Raw genomic sequence first — 15,605 nt, 5'->3', positions numbered from 1 at the left:
AAGTAGGCACATGAACTAAAAAATAAAAATTGGGGAAAAAAATGAAAAGCTAAATACTCACCGTCCAGGGCCAGGCACTTGATCGCAGATGAAGGCGGGATGAGAGGCAGGTGTGCACACGTCAATGTGCTGTGTCCCGGCACAGTCGCATGATGACGTCGTCACGCACGCGCGTGATGACGTCATCACGCACGCCTGCGCCGGGATTTCACTACCGCATAGGCCTCAGGCCTACTAGGCCTGAAGCCTATGGCGGTGATAGGCGACGGGACAGGGAGCTATGCGCTCCCGTGCCCCGCCGCAGTATGTGGGCGTTCGGGTCGGTGCTGGGCCCCCCAGTGGTGCTGGGCCCGGGGCTGCCGACCCAAACGTCCCTATTGTAATCCGCCACTGAGCACCATCCTCATTCACCAGGACAGAGCTTTACATGACAGCGCCCTTCTCATTCACCAGGATAGACCTTTACATGACACCACCGTCCTCATTCACCAGGACAGAGCTTTACATGACAGCGCCATCCTCATTCACCAGGACAGAGCTTTACATGACACCACCGTCCTCATTCACCAGGACAGAGCTTTACATGACAGCGCCATCCTCATTCACCAGGACAGAGCTTTACATGACAGCGCCATCCTCATTCACCGGGACAGGGCTTTACATGACACCACCGTCCTCATTCACCAGGACAGTGCTTTACATGACAGCGCCATCCTTATTCACCAGGACAGAGCTTTACATGACACCACCGTCCTCATTCACCAGGACAGAGCTTTACATGACAGCGCCCTTCTCATTCACCAGGACAGAGCTTTACATGACACCACCGTCCTCATTCACCAGGACAGAGCTTTTTACATGACAGACCAGAGCTTTACATGACACCACCATCCTCATTCACCAGGACAGAGCTTTACATGACAGCGCCCTCCTCATTCACCAAGACAGAGCATTACATGACACCACCGTCCTTATTCACCAGGACAGAGCTTTACATGACAGCGCCATCCTCATTCACCAGGACAGAGCTTTACATGACACCACCGTCCTCATTCACCAGGACAGGGTTTTACGTGACAGCGCCCTTCTCATTCACCAGGACAGAGCTTTACATGACACAACCGTCCTCATTCACCAGGACAGAGCTTTACATGACAGCGCCATCCTCATTCACCAGGACAGTGCTTTACATGACAGCGCCATCCTCATTCACCAGGACAGAGCTTTACATGACAGCGCCATCCTCATTCACCAGGACAGTGCTTTACATGACAGCGCCATCCTCATTCACCAGGACAGGGCTTTACATGACACCACCGTCCTCATTCACCAGGACAGTGCTTTACATGACAGCGCCATCCTCATTCACCAGGATAGACCTTTACATGACACCACCGTCCTCATTCACCAGGACAGAGCTTTACATGACAGCGCCATCCTCATTCACCAGGACAGAGCTTTACATGACACCACCGTCCTCATTCACCAGGACAGAGCTTTACATGACAGCGCCCTTCTCATTCACCAGGACAGAGCTTTACATGACACCACCGTCCTCATTCACCAGGACAGAGCTTTTTACATGACAGACCAGAGCTTTACATGACACCACCATCCTCATTCACCAGGACAGAGCTTTACATGACAGCGCCCTCCTCATTCACCAAGACAGAGCATTACATGACACCACCGTCCTTATTCACCAGGACAGTGCTTTACATGACAGCGCCATCCTCATTCACCAGGACAGAGCTTTACATGACACCACCGTCCTCATTCACCAGGACAGAGCTTTACATGACACCACCGTCCTCATTCACCAGGACAGAGCTTTACATGACAGCGCCCTTCTCATTCACCAGGACAGAGCTTTACATGACACCACCGTCCTCATTCACCAGGACAGAGCTTTTTACATGACAGACCAGAGCTTTACATGACACCACCATCCTCATTCACCAGGACAGAGCTTTACATGACAGCGCCCTCCTTATTCACCAAGACAGAGCATTACATGACACCACCGTCCTTATTCACCAGGACAGTGCTTTACATGACAGCGCCGTCCTCATTCACCAGGACAGAGCTTTACATGACACCACCGTCCTCATTCACCAGGACAGGGTTTTACGTGACAGCGCCCTTCTCATTCACCAGGACAGAGCTTTACATGACACCACCGTCCTCATTCACCAGGACAGAGCTTTACATGACAGCGCCCTCCTCATTCACCAGGACAGAGCTTTACATGACAGCGCCGTCCTCATTCACCAGGACAGTGCTTTACATGACAGCGCCATCCTCATTCACCAGGACAGTGCTTTACATGACAGCGCCATCCTCATTCACCAGGACAGGGCTTTACATGACAGCGCCATCCTCATTCACCAGGACAGTGCTTTACATGACAGCGCCATCCTCATTCACCAGGACAGAGCTTTACATGACACCACCGTCCTCATTCACCAGGACAGGGCTTTACATGACAGCGCCATCCTCATTCACCAAGACAGAGCTTTACATGACAGCGCCATCCTCATTCACCAGGACAGAGCTTTACATGACACCACCGTCCTCATTCACCAGGACAGGGCTTTACATGACAGCGCCATCCTCATTCACCAGGACAGGGCTTTACATGACAGCGCCATCCTCATTCACCAGGACAGGGCTTTACATGACAGCGCCATCCTCATTCACCAGGACAGAGCTTTACATGACACCACCGTCCTCATTCACCAGGACAGAGTTTTACGTGACAGCGCCCTTCTCATTCACCAGGACAGTGCTTTACATGACAGCGCCATCCTCATTCACCAGGACAGAGCTTTACATGACACCACCGTCCTCATTTACCAGGACAGGGCTTTACATGACAGCGCCGCCCTCATTCACCAGGACAGAGCTTTACATGACACCACCATCCTCATTCACCAGGACAGGGCTTTACATGACAGCGCCATCCTCATTCACCAGACCAGAGCTTTATGTGACACTGCCGTCCTCATTCACCAGGACAGAGCTTTACATGACACTGCCGTCCTCATTCACCAGGACAGAGCTTTACATGACACCACCGTCCTCATTCACCAGGACAGAGCTTTACATGACACCACCGTCCTCATTCACCAGGACAGGGCTTTACATGACACTGCCGTCCTCATTCACCAGGACAGAGCTTTATGTGACACTGCCGTCCTCATTCACCAGACCAGAGCTTTATGTGACACTGTCACAGACATCCCAACCTGCAAAACCTCATTTCAGGGAGGTGCACTTCTAAGTTCAGGGAGGTTTTCTTTTTTTTTCTTTCACAAACTTTTTTTTACATTTTCCAATCATATTTAGTATCTGCACACTTTGCTCTATGGTGTGGAGGACCGGGCTTATTACCCTGCCCCAAATTATCATATTTATGTATATGATTAAAGGTATTCTGTCACCACCTAGAAGCCCCGTGAGCTAAACATATGCTCATGTACAGGGTAGCATTCTGATTTCTAAGGTGGCCTTATAAAAGCTATTTGTGGCTTTATTCTGCGGAAAAACTGGTTTTACTAACCTGTCAATCATTGAATTAAGGTGCCCAAGCAGGGGAGGTCTGTGGATGCATGGTGCCCGGCCGCACGCATCGCCGTTCGTGCCCAGCGCCGCCTTCTACTCCTCAGTGCCGCCTCTCCCTCCCTCCCGCTTTGAGATCCCGCGTGTGCGCACAGGCTTAGCCTGATGCGCCGTTGCGGACTGCTGGCATCGGCTTCTTCTTGCACTGTCCGCACGCGCCGAGAAGGGGACACTGCTACAGGTTGCCGGAAAGGTTTACTGCGAGATGGGAAGTTCGGATCTTTCACATGAATCGGTTCATTTGAATCAGTTCATTCAAATGAACCGATTCATGAATCGAATCTTCGGTTCATTCGCTGAGCTGACAAGAAGCAAGTGAACCGAAGCTTAGGTTGCGCAATGCGCATGCGCGGATGACGGAAGCTTCGATTCACTTGCTGACTCGCTGAGTCGGCTCTTGGTCTGAGTCAGGAAGTTTATTCTTTAAAACCCTGGGTGTAATTATCTACCCCACTGAAGGGGGGAAAAAACAAGCATCCAGGGGGGGTGAATTTAACACTGGGGTAAATAATATAATTAAAATGGAGGGTTAAATGTGTAAATGTATTTAAAAAAAATACATCTCTCTCAATAGTTATATAGCTACTGAGTGAGACAGAAGAAGGGATTCCTTTAACATATAGATCTCCTTGAGAAGCCAATTTGACCCTAAAGGGTTAATTCAACCTGTAATCTAAACTCTGTCCTGTCACTTCTCTTATCTCTCTGCTCTGCTATCAGTAAACCTTTATAGTCAGGGAGCCTATCTAATAGTGAACGTACGTCCGGGAGACTCAGATCCCTGCTGTCATCCTCATTCACCAGGACAGAGCTTTAATGACACTGCCGTCCTCATTCACCAGGACAGAGCTTATATCACTATCCACATAGACCACCCATAAGCCTTTTCACGGCGGCCCAGTCTAAGCGCTGCACGGGTCCCTCATGCAGTGGACTCCCTCTGTCTCACATCAGCATCTAGCAAATGCGATTGCGGGGTGCTGATGACAGATGTGTGTAGGGTTGCCACCCGTACGGGAATGACCCGGACAGTCCGGGTTTGCAATCCTGTGCCCGGGTACAAGCCTTTCTCAGACCCGGGCACAGGATCAGCTGTGAATGGCGGTGGCGGCTGGGCACAGGGAGATGAGCGCTTCCATTGTGGAAGAGCTCATCTCCATAGTCATCTGTATCGCCGTCCTCAGGACAGAGATACAGACGGCTGTGCTGCGGCAGGGGAGGGAGAGGCGTCTCCTTCCCCTGTTCCTCTGATAGGCTGCGGGCCTTGTGCCTGCAGCCTATCAGAGACCGCTGCAGGCGGCGCGATGATGTCATCACGCCGCCTGAGCCATACAGCACGGTACACAGGCCGGGAAGAGGCTGCGTCGCATCGTTGGAGGTAAGTAAACGTTTTTTGTTTTGTTTTTTAGAGAAGAGAGGCACCTGAAATTGGCACATATGGGGGAAGGGGTGGAAAGAGGCACCTTATACTGGCACATATTGGGGGGGGGGGGGGGGTGAGGCACTTGAAACTGCCACATATGGGGGAAGGGGGGGAAAGAGGCACCTCATACTGGCATATATGGGGGGGAAAAGAATGAGGCACTTGAAACTGACACATATGGAGGGGAAGGGGGGGGGAAGAGGCACCTTATACTGGCACATATTGGGGGGGGGGAATGAGGCACTTGATACTGGCACATATAAGAGAAGGGGGGGAAGAGGCACTTTATATTGGCACATATTGGGGGGGGAGAGAAATGAGGCACTTGATACTGGCACATATAAGGGAATGGGGGGGAGAGGCACTTCTTACTGACACATGGGGGGGTATCTATGGGGGGCACTTCTTACTGCCACATTATTTGGGGACTTCTACTGAGGCCACAAAGAAGGGGTATTTTATATGGGGGGCTCTGTGTGGTACTAGTATTATCAGGGGGTTTATCTGTTTCTGTAGTATAGTATTGGGGAGCACAGCGGAACAGTATTGGGGGTGTTAGGATGATTTGTCCAGAAGATGGGAGGATGATGGAAAAGTAGTAAACTAAGATTTTTTTTTGTCAAACTGCAGAGACGAAAAATGGCTGAAAAATGGTGTCTGGTCTGAAGGTCTGAAAGGAGAAGATGAGGAAAGAGAACATCTACATCAAACGAGACGTCACTGGATGTAAGAGGTATGGGGGGCTGTATTTCTGTAGTGACGGGATCAGGAGCGTAACGATCGTGGTGCGACAGCGACCAGGGGTGGAGGCGGGACATGGGCATGGCTGGAGGCAGGACATGGGTGGGGCCTGGAAGGGGGCCCTCCCTCCCTTCTGTTCGGGTTTGGCTTGAAGAAAAGGTGGCAACCCTAGATGTGTGTGAAAGCTGGCTAGGGTCTGATGTAGGCTCCAAACCAGCCTTGAGTAGTTCCCAGCAGGCTGTGCCTCTCTGGCGCGGCCTGCTGGTGAATATTAGTAATGCACTCATATTAAAATGCAATGCACTATAGGGATAATGCATTGCATTTTAAAATCAATCAGAATGTTGTCTGTTACAGTCCCCTTGTGGGACTATTGATTGGTAAAAAAAAAAAAAAAAAAAAACATTTAAAATAATAATATGCTTTTTGTTCCATTGAAAATAAGTTTTTCAATGAAAAAAACTGCAAAAACCCAAATCTCCCCCATATGTTTGATATTGTCCGTAATGACCCACACTACATAAATATCATGTAAGTTATCCCCTACGGTGAACGCCGTAAAAAAAAAAAAAAAAAGCCAGAATTGCTAATTTATACTTAGGGTACTTTCACACTTGCGTTAAACTTTTCCAGCATAGAGTTCCGTCCTAGGGGCTCAATACCGGAAAAGAACTGATCAGTTTTATCCCAATGCATTCTGAATGGACAGAAATCCGTTCAGGATGCATCAGGATTTCTTCAGTTCAGTCACTTTACGGTTTTTGGACGGAGAAAATACCGCAGCATGCTGCAGTATTTTCTCCGTCCTAAATTCCGGAACACTTGTCGGAATGCCAGATCTGGAATTATTTTCCATTGAAATGCATTAATGCCCCAAGTGTTCCGGAAAAACGGATTCGGTTTTGCGGTCTGCACATGCGCAGATCTTTAAAAATGTGAAAAAGATGAATACCGGTTCCGTTTTTCTGGATGACAACCGGAGAGACAAATCCGGTATTGCAATGCATTTGTGATCCGTTTACAAATGGTGTCCGTTTACATACAGATTGCCGGGCGTAATCCAACAACGCAAGTGTGAAAGTACCCTTAGTTAAAACTGAAAAAACTTCATAACAAGCGATCAAAATGAAATACCAATGAAAACTACGGAAAAATAAAAAAGCTCTAGCTCTTGGAACGCAAGGATGAAAAATGGAAGAATAATGTTTGGTAAGAGAGTTAAGTGGTTAAACAAGGATCCTTATTATAGCTTCCTGCAAAAAAAAAAAAAAAACTACTGTAGGCGACCGGTAAACCCTGAACTGAGCTCGAGCTTCCAGCACGCATGCGCAGTACCGGTCCTTTGCCGTCGCGTTGGGAGACCCAAATGAAGCGGAAGTTGATAGTTTCCGGGGGGAGTGAATTATAGGTTGCGCTCAGTAACCCGGAGACAATAGTGAGAACCCCCAGTGTTGTGCACTATGTATTGTCGCAATAGTTGGTTATTATGTGACATTGTGGCACTTCCATTGTAGTGTGAGCAGCATGAAGTGTAGTGTGTGGTGAGGCCACTGTCGCGGTGCCCTGCTCACTTGTAGCGCCCGGCTGGTATCCTCCGTGCACATGGAGTCCCAGCTACAGAGCATCTTCGAGGAGGTGGTGGTAAGTGGGCACCCAGTGTGGTTATGGGGAGCAGCTGCCGCCAGTACAGGAGTAGCCTGCGGATTAACCCCTGTGTTTCTGGATTACATTTTGAGATCTATGTTTATAGGGTGAAGTAGTAGCACATGACAGAAAGGAAGTGTGTCTGCCACTCAGAGCTCATGTAGTAATGCCAGGGGCTCATACATATCCCTTTTATTATGTACTGCAGCCAAATGCATATGTAACGGACTGTGGGCGCACCAGGTAGCACTAGGTAACGGGCTGTGGGCGCACCAGGTAGCGGGCTGTGGGCGCACCAGGTAGCACTAGGTAACGGACTGCGGGCGCACCAGGTAGCGGGCTGTGGGCGCACCAGATAGCGGGCTGTGGGCGCACCAGGTAGCGGGCTGTGGGCGCACCAGGTAGCGGGCTGTGGGCGCACCAGGTAGCGGGCTGTGGGCGCACCAGGTAGCACCAGGTAGCGGGCTGTGGGCGCACCAGGTAGCGGGCTGTGGGCGCACCACTTAGCGCTAGGTGACGGGCTGTTTTCCTGGCATTAAAGCAGTTGTCTCACTTCAGCAATCAGCATTTATCGTGTAGAGGAAGGCACTTACTAATGTATTGTTATTGTCCATATTGCTTTCTTTTGCGGCTGGGTTCATTTTTCCATTCCATTATACGCTGCTCGTTTCCATGGTTACGACTACCCTTCAATCCATCAGTGGTGGTCGTGCTTGCATACTATAGAAAAAGCACCAGCCTATGTGACCTCCCTTGGTCCCGGACACCAGAGAGGTCAGCATTTTTTATTATAGTGTGCAAGCATGACCACCACTGATGGACTCCAGGGTGCTCTGTAACCATGGAAACGAGCAGTGTATAATGTGATAGAAAAATGAATCCAGCCAGCAAAGGAGGCAATATGGAGAATCACAATATATAAGTGAGTGCCTGGTATTAACGTTCTCTACATGATAAATGCCGATTGCTGAAGTGAGACAACCCCTTTAAACATGTATTCCTGTAGGTAAAAGTTATCCCCTACCCTCAAGATAGGGCATAACTAAGTTCAGTGGGAGTCCTACGACTGGGAACCCCACTGATCACAAGAATGGGGGACCATGTTCCCTGCTGCTTCCCTGAAATGACCGGAGTGACCGCTCCATTTATTTCTGTGGCAGTTCCGGAGATGGCTGAGCACTGTACTTGGCTATCTACTGAACTCCCATAGAAATGAACGGAGCTGCTGACCGTTTGTGCGACTGGCCTCTCCGTTCTTTCCAGGGGATCAGCTTGGGGTATGGAGCCCCCGTTCTCCAGCAGTAAGACCCACACTAAACTGTGGATAGGGGATAACTTTTATATACCACAATCATTTTGATGACCATTAGTTCATATGTCAAAGGACAGCTGTATTTGCAGAACTAGATGTCAGAGTTTCTGTCACCAGACATTACTACACGGAAGTCGGTCACCTCGATTAGCCATTACTAAAGAGAACCGGTCACCAGGAAATGCAGTGCGCAGCAGTTATACTGCTGGAGGAGCTGAGCAGGCTGATATGTAGTTTTATGGGAAAAGATTCACCAAAACTCATCATTTTATACTTTTTAAATCTCTGCTCTTTCTGAGCTGAAGATGGCCCATTTGGCTATTATCAGTGATTGATGGTATTCTCTGTGTGTTTATATCAAGATAGCTGTGTCAGTCACTGATAAAAATGGTCCCCATGTACAACTGAACTCAGAAAAAACAGAGACTTAAAAGTATAAAATTTAAAGTTTTGCAGGGTCTTTTACCACAAAGCTACAAATCGGTCCGCTCAGCTCCTCCTGCTCTATCACATGCTGCCAGCAGATTGCTCTGCATTTCATGTTGACAGGCCCGCTTTAATTGCAATATTACAAGAGTAGTTCTGCTGACCCTGCCTCCCCATTCCCCCGTGTGTTGTAATACACAGAGAGCACCATCATGGGCACAAGCTCACAATTCCTGGTAATGTCCTACAGAAGAGCATTGCATGGGGGTGGGTGGCAGTATAGACATATGAAGTACTGTTTGGAAGTCAGTGTCAGCAGTACTATTCTTGTTGTACTGCTTAAAGGGGTTGTGCAGCCTCAGGGTAGGTCATCTATATCTGATTGGCTGGGGTCTGACGCCTGGCACCCCTGCCGATCAGCTGTTTGAAGAAGAGACATTGCTGCTTCCTCTTCATTACACTGCCTGTTGTCTCAGAAGTGCAGTGTATTTACAAGTAGTGTTGAGCGAACTTGTGTTTTAAGTTCGGCGTCTAAAGTTCGGGTTATCGAAGAATCGCGCTATGGATTCCGCTACCGCGGACCATAACGGAATTTAGAATCCATACCGCGATTCTTCGATAACCTGAACCCAAACTTTAGACGCCGAACTTAAAACACAAGTTCGCTCAACACTAATTACAAGTCCTCGCTCCATTCACTTGAATAGTACTGGTAATTACATTACACCGCCGCTGCAAGGGAGATCAGGTCATCAGTATTAACAGTCTGCACAAGCCCTGTAATCAAAGTGACAAATTCCCTTTAAATGCCCTCTTATAATACCGCCATACTTGGCATATATGCTGTGGATTTTCCCCAGTGGAATTGCATGCAGAAAACCCACAACATTTAAAGTAGCAGCAAAGTAGATAAGATTTGAACCCATAGGAATCGAGCGCCGTACAGCTACGGCGCTCTGATCAGGCGGGCTGCAGCGTTCCGGCAGTCACTGATAGCCGGACCCCTGCTGTATGTGCCGGCAATGGTGAAAACACTGATGCTGGCGCATTAACCCCCTGCACTGCCGCGCTGACCGCAGCACGTGCTGGATCCTGCCGGGTGCTGGGTGGCCATTGGGTCCCTGCGCTTCTGTAACGGGGACCCGATGGCATGGAAGGCAGCATGATGCCTTTCTTAGGCATCGTGGCTGCCTTCCGGGAGAGCCTGTGAGATCCAGCCCCTCTGTATTACACTGGTAATACACTTACAGCCAATGCATTACAATACAGAAGTATTGTGGCGCATTGTTAAGGGGATCAGACCCCAAAAGTTGAAGTCCCAGAGTGCGACAAAAAATAAAGTAAAAAAAAAAAACATTTTAAATTCAAGTAAAAAAAAGTATTCTTTTCCCAAAATAAAGTAAAAAAAAAAAAAATAGGAAAAAAAGAAAAGAAAAGTAGACATATTGGGTATTGACCGGCTCTATAAAAATATCACATGATCCACCCCATCAGGTGAACGCCGTAAGAAAAAAAAAAAAAAGGTCACCTTGCCTCACAAAAACTGTAATACCAAGTGATCAAAAAGTCTTATGTACCCCAAAATGGTACCAATCAAACCGTCGCCTCATCCCGCAAAAAATGAGTCCCCACATAAAACAATCACTTAAAAAATAAAAAACAATGGCACCCATAAACCAATCCATCAAAATCTGCGCTGCAAAAGCCAAATGAAAATGAAAAATTTGGTGCTAAAGCAACATTTTATTAGAAGAAACAAAACTTTTCATTTTTACAGCCAAGCGTTTCCAAATTCTATAAAACACTTAAGGGGGTCAAAGTGCTCAGTACCCCCCGCCCCCCCCTTAATATATTCTTTAAGGAGTGTAGTTTCCAAAACAGGGTCACTTTTTGAGGGTTTCTGCTGTAGGGGTACGTCAGGGTCTCTTCACCTGGCCGTGCGGAGCCAAACGGATCCGTCCTGAATTACAATGCAAGTCAATGGGGACGGATCCGTTTGACGTTGACACAATATGGTGCAATTTCAAACGGATCCGACCCCCATTGATTTTCAATGTAAAGTCAGGAGTCCCTATTATACCATCGGATCAGAGTTTTCTCCAATTCGATGGTATATTTTAACTTGAAGCATCCCCATCACCATGGGAACGCCTCTATGTTAGAATATACTGTCGGATATGAGTTAGATCGTGAAACTCATATACGACAGTATATTCTAACACAGAGGCGTTCCCATAGTGATGGGGACGCTTCTAGTTAGAATATACTACGAACTGTGTACATGACTGCCCCCTGCTGCCTGGCAGCACCCGATCTCTTACAGGGGGCTGTGATCCGCACAATTAACCCCTCAGGTGCTGCACCTGAGGGGTTAATTTTGCATATCATAGCCCCCTGTAAGAGATCAGGGGCTGCCAGGCAGCAGGGGGCAGACCCCGCTCCCTCCCCAGTTTGAATATCATTGGTGGCCAGTGTGCGGCCCCCCCCCCCCCCCCTCCCTCCCTCTATTGTATTATCATTGGTGGCCAGTGTGCAGCCCCCCCTCCCTCCCTCTATTGTAATATCATTGGTGGCCAGTGTGCGGCCTCCCTTGGCCCCCCCTCCCTCCCTCTATTGTATTAATATCATTGGTGGCCAGTGTGCGGCCTCCCCTCCCCTCTCCCCCCCCCCCTTCCCGATCATTGGTGGCAGCGGAGCGTTCCGATCGAAGTCCCAGTTTAATCGCTGGGGCTCCGATCGGTAACCATGGCAACCAGGACGCTACTGCAGGCCTGGTTGCCATGGTTACTTAGCAATATTACAATATTAGAAGCATCATACTTACCTGCTGCGCTGTCTGTGACCGGCCGGGAGCTCCTCCTACTGGTAAGTGACAGGTATGTGCGGTGCATTGCTTAATGATCTGTCACTTACCAGTAGGAGGAGCTCCCGGCCGGTCACAGACAGCGCAGCAGGTAAGTATGATGCTTCTAATATTGTATTATTGCTAAGTAACCATGGTAACCAGGCATGCAATAGCGTCCTGGTTGCCATGGTTACCGATCGGAGCCCCAGAGCGATTAAACTGGGACTTCGATCGGAACTCTCTGCTGCCACCAATGATGGGGGGGGGGAGAGGGGAGGCCGCACACTGGCCACCAATGATAATACAATAGAGGGAGGGAGGGGGGCCGCACACTGGCCACCAATGATAATACAATAGAGGGAGGGAGGGGGGCCGCACACTGGCCACCAATGATAATTCAATAAAGGGAGGGAGGGGGGGCTGGGGGAGGCCGCACACTGGCCACCAATGATATTACAATAGAGGGAGGGGGGGCCGGGGGGGGGCCGCACTGGCCACCAATGAAATTAAAACTGGGGAGGGAGGGGGGTCTGCCCCCTGCTGCTTGGCAGCCCCTGATCTCTTATAGGGGGCTATGATATGCACAATTAACCCCTTAGGTGCAGCACCTGAGGGGTTATTTGTGCGGATCACAGCCCCCTGTAAGAGATTGGGTGCTGCCAGGCAGCAGGGGGCAGTCATGTACACAGTTCGTAGTATATTCTAACTAGAAGCGTCCCCATCACTATGGGAACGCCTCTGTGTTAGAATATACTGTCGGATATGAGTTTTCACGAAGTGAAAACTCATCTCTGAAAAATCTTTTATGCAGACGGATCTTCGGATCTGTCTGTATGAAAGTAACCTACGGCCACGGATCGCGGATGCCAATCTTATGTGCATCCGTGTTCTTTAACGGACCCATTGACTGGAATGGGTTCGTGAACCGTTGTCCGTCAAAAAAATAGGACAGGTCATATTTTTTTGACTGACAGGAAACACGGATCACGAATGCGGCTGCAAAACGGTGCATTTTCAGATTTTTCCACGGACCCATTGAAAGTCAATGGGTCCGCGAAAAAAAACGGAAACGGCACAACGGCCACGGATGCACACAACGGTCGTGTGCATGAGGCCTAAAGCGGGACATATGGGGAATGATAACTGATAACTATTTTAAGAGGTACTAAGGGTACTTTCACACTAGCGTTATTCTTTTCCAGAATTGAGTTCTGTCCTAGGGGCTCAATACCGGAAAAGAACTGATCAGTTTTATCCTAATGCATTCTGGAGAGCAATCCGTTCAGGATGTCTTCAGTTCAGTCTTTTTGCCTTTTCAGGACGGAGATAATACCGCAGCATGCTGTGGTTTTATCTCCGTCCAAAATTCTGGAACACTTGCCTGAATGCCGGCGTTTTTTCCCATTGAAATACATTAATGGCGGATCTGGAGTGATCCGGCATTGCGGTCTGCGCATGCTCAGACCGAAAAAAAATAAAAATAAATGTCGGATCCGTTTTTCTGGATGACACCGGAGAGACGGAGCCGGCATTTCAATGCATTTGTCATACGGATCAGGACCCTGATCCGTTTGACAAATGCCATCAGTTTGCGTCCGTATTGCCGGATCCGGAATCCTCTGCTGCAAGTGTGAAAGTACCCTTACTATCCGTCTTAAAAGTAGAGAAATTCAAATTTTGAAATTGTGAATTATTCCTAATTTTTTTAAATTTGGGATTATTTCATAAATAAAGGTGAAATACATCGACTCAAATTTACCACTGGGACATGAAGTACAATGTGTCACGAGAAAACAATCTCAGAATGGTTTGGATAAATAAAAGGGTTCCAAAGCTATTACCACATAAAGTGACGCATGTCGGATTTGCAAAAAATAGGCCTGGAATTTAAGGTGAAAAGTGGCCTGGTACTGAAGGGGTTAACCACATGTCGTCCACACATAACTTGACATATGGAATAGATTTTTATGTTGTGGATTTCTACTGCAATGCAGAGGGTGAAAATCTACGGCTAACGCTGCATTTCCGCTACTAATTCCTTAAGGCTGGGTTCAGACCTGAGCGTCTTTGATATGCGCGTTTAACGCGCGTTTTTGACGAGCGTTTTTTGCAATAGTAAACGCGCGTTTGACGCGCGTTTGTGTGATTAACTGCAATGTCCTATGGCCACAAACGCGCGTCAAAACGCCCCAAAGAAGCTCAAGTACTTGTTTGAGCGTAGGGCGTTTTACAGCACGTTTTTCAGCGCTGTAAAACGCTCAAGTGAGAACCAGGGCCATAGGGAAGCATTGGTTTTCATGTGTTGAGCGTTTTACAGCGCGTTTGAACGCGCTGTAAAACGCTCAAGTGTGAACCCAGCCTAAAGGGGTTTTCGGGGATTTCAATATTGATGACCGATCCTCAGGATAGGTCCTCAATATCAGATTGGCGGGGTCCGGCACCTCCACCGATCAGCTGTTTGAAGAGAAGGCCGCGCTCATGCTTGCATGCAGCGTAATTACAAGAAGCCGTCCCATTCACTCCAGTAGGACTGCTGCTTCCCATACACTTGAATAGGAAGGAGCCGTCCCATAGAAGTGAACGTGGCCTTCTCTCCAAACACCTGATCGGCGAGGCTGCCGTGTTTCGGACCCCTATCGATGTGATAATGATTAAAATCCCTTTAATAAAATCTGTGAGCCCCTTTCCCATGCTCATTATCTGCAAGCTAAAACCAGGTGATCATACAGGACTGTATAACTTGGGCTTGGATCCTGTGTAGAAGATGGGCCATAAATAGCAGTTAAAGTCCAAATGCCATTAGGATTCTATATGTACATTGTATATTTACTTTGGATATCAGATCTGATGAGGGTCAGTGAAGGGGCGTTTTCAATTTCAAGCTGGGTATCCGTGTGAAGAGATGCAGCAGGGTGCGGAGGCAACCGTACAACACCTGGCAAATACTGTGAACCGGTCCTATTAATAATCATCGCTGATGGGGAATCTTAAAGGGGTTGTCTGAGTTAAGAAAACTCCACCAGAGCCCCAAATGAAATAAAAAATAAATATAAAAATACCATTTATCCCCCACCATTTTATATAAAATAGCACCCAGACCTTGTATCAAACAATACTTAGAGAGTAAAACATTTGCAACACTTTAGGGGTCATTTATCAAACTGGTGTAAAGTAGAAGTGGCTTAGTTGCCCATAGCAACCAATCAGATTCCACCTTTCATTTTCCAAAGGAGCTGTGAAAAATGAAAGGTGGAATCTGATTGGTTGCTATGGGCAACTAAGCCACTTCTACTTTACACCAGTTTGATAAATGACCCCCTTTGACTAATATCTCACATTTTTCAGGGCTGAACATTGCTCCTCTGACCCAAACTCCCAGCGTCCTGATGTGAAACTAGTCTTAAAGGGAATCTATCACTCCGATTTTAGACCATTCTCTACAGTGATACATGAGTGGTACTGCACATAACGAGTCCAGGTCACTATTTTTTATTTTCCTACTGTCCTCCGTTCCCCCATTGTCTGGACTGCTGTGCTGTTCTAACATAATGGAGAGGACTCATGAGCGCATGCACAGCAGTCCTGACAATATA

The 15,605-nt window shown here is 48.1% G+C and overlaps 1 protein-coding gene across 2 annotated transcripts in view; it reads left to right on the top strand.

The window, feature by feature from the left end:
* Positions 1 to 7,182: 7,182 nt before the first annotated feature.
* The window catches only part of MED23 (mediator complex subunit 23), a 130,703-nt gene continuing 122,280 nt past the window's right edge, over positions 7,183 to 15,605 (top strand). For both annotated transcript variants that reach the window (XM_040429132.1, XM_040429133.1), the window contains exon 1: positions 7,183 to 7,426. In XM_040429132.1, coding sequence (XP_040285066.1) covers positions 7,388 to 7,426 — 39 coding nt within the window. In that variant the 5' untranslated portion in view covers positions 7,183 to 7,387. The remainder of the gene's footprint in view (positions 7,427 to 15,605) is intronic.

The sequence above is a fragment of the Bufo bufo genome, chromosome 4, assembly GCF_905171765.1.
Source record: "Bufo bufo chromosome 4, aBufBuf1.1, whole genome shotgun sequence".
Lineage (NCBI taxonomy): Eukaryota > Metazoa > Chordata > Amphibia > Anura > Bufonidae > Bufo > Bufo bufo.
Note: the sequence above shows the minus strand (reverse complement) of the source record. Positions and strands in the feature narration are given on the sequence as shown.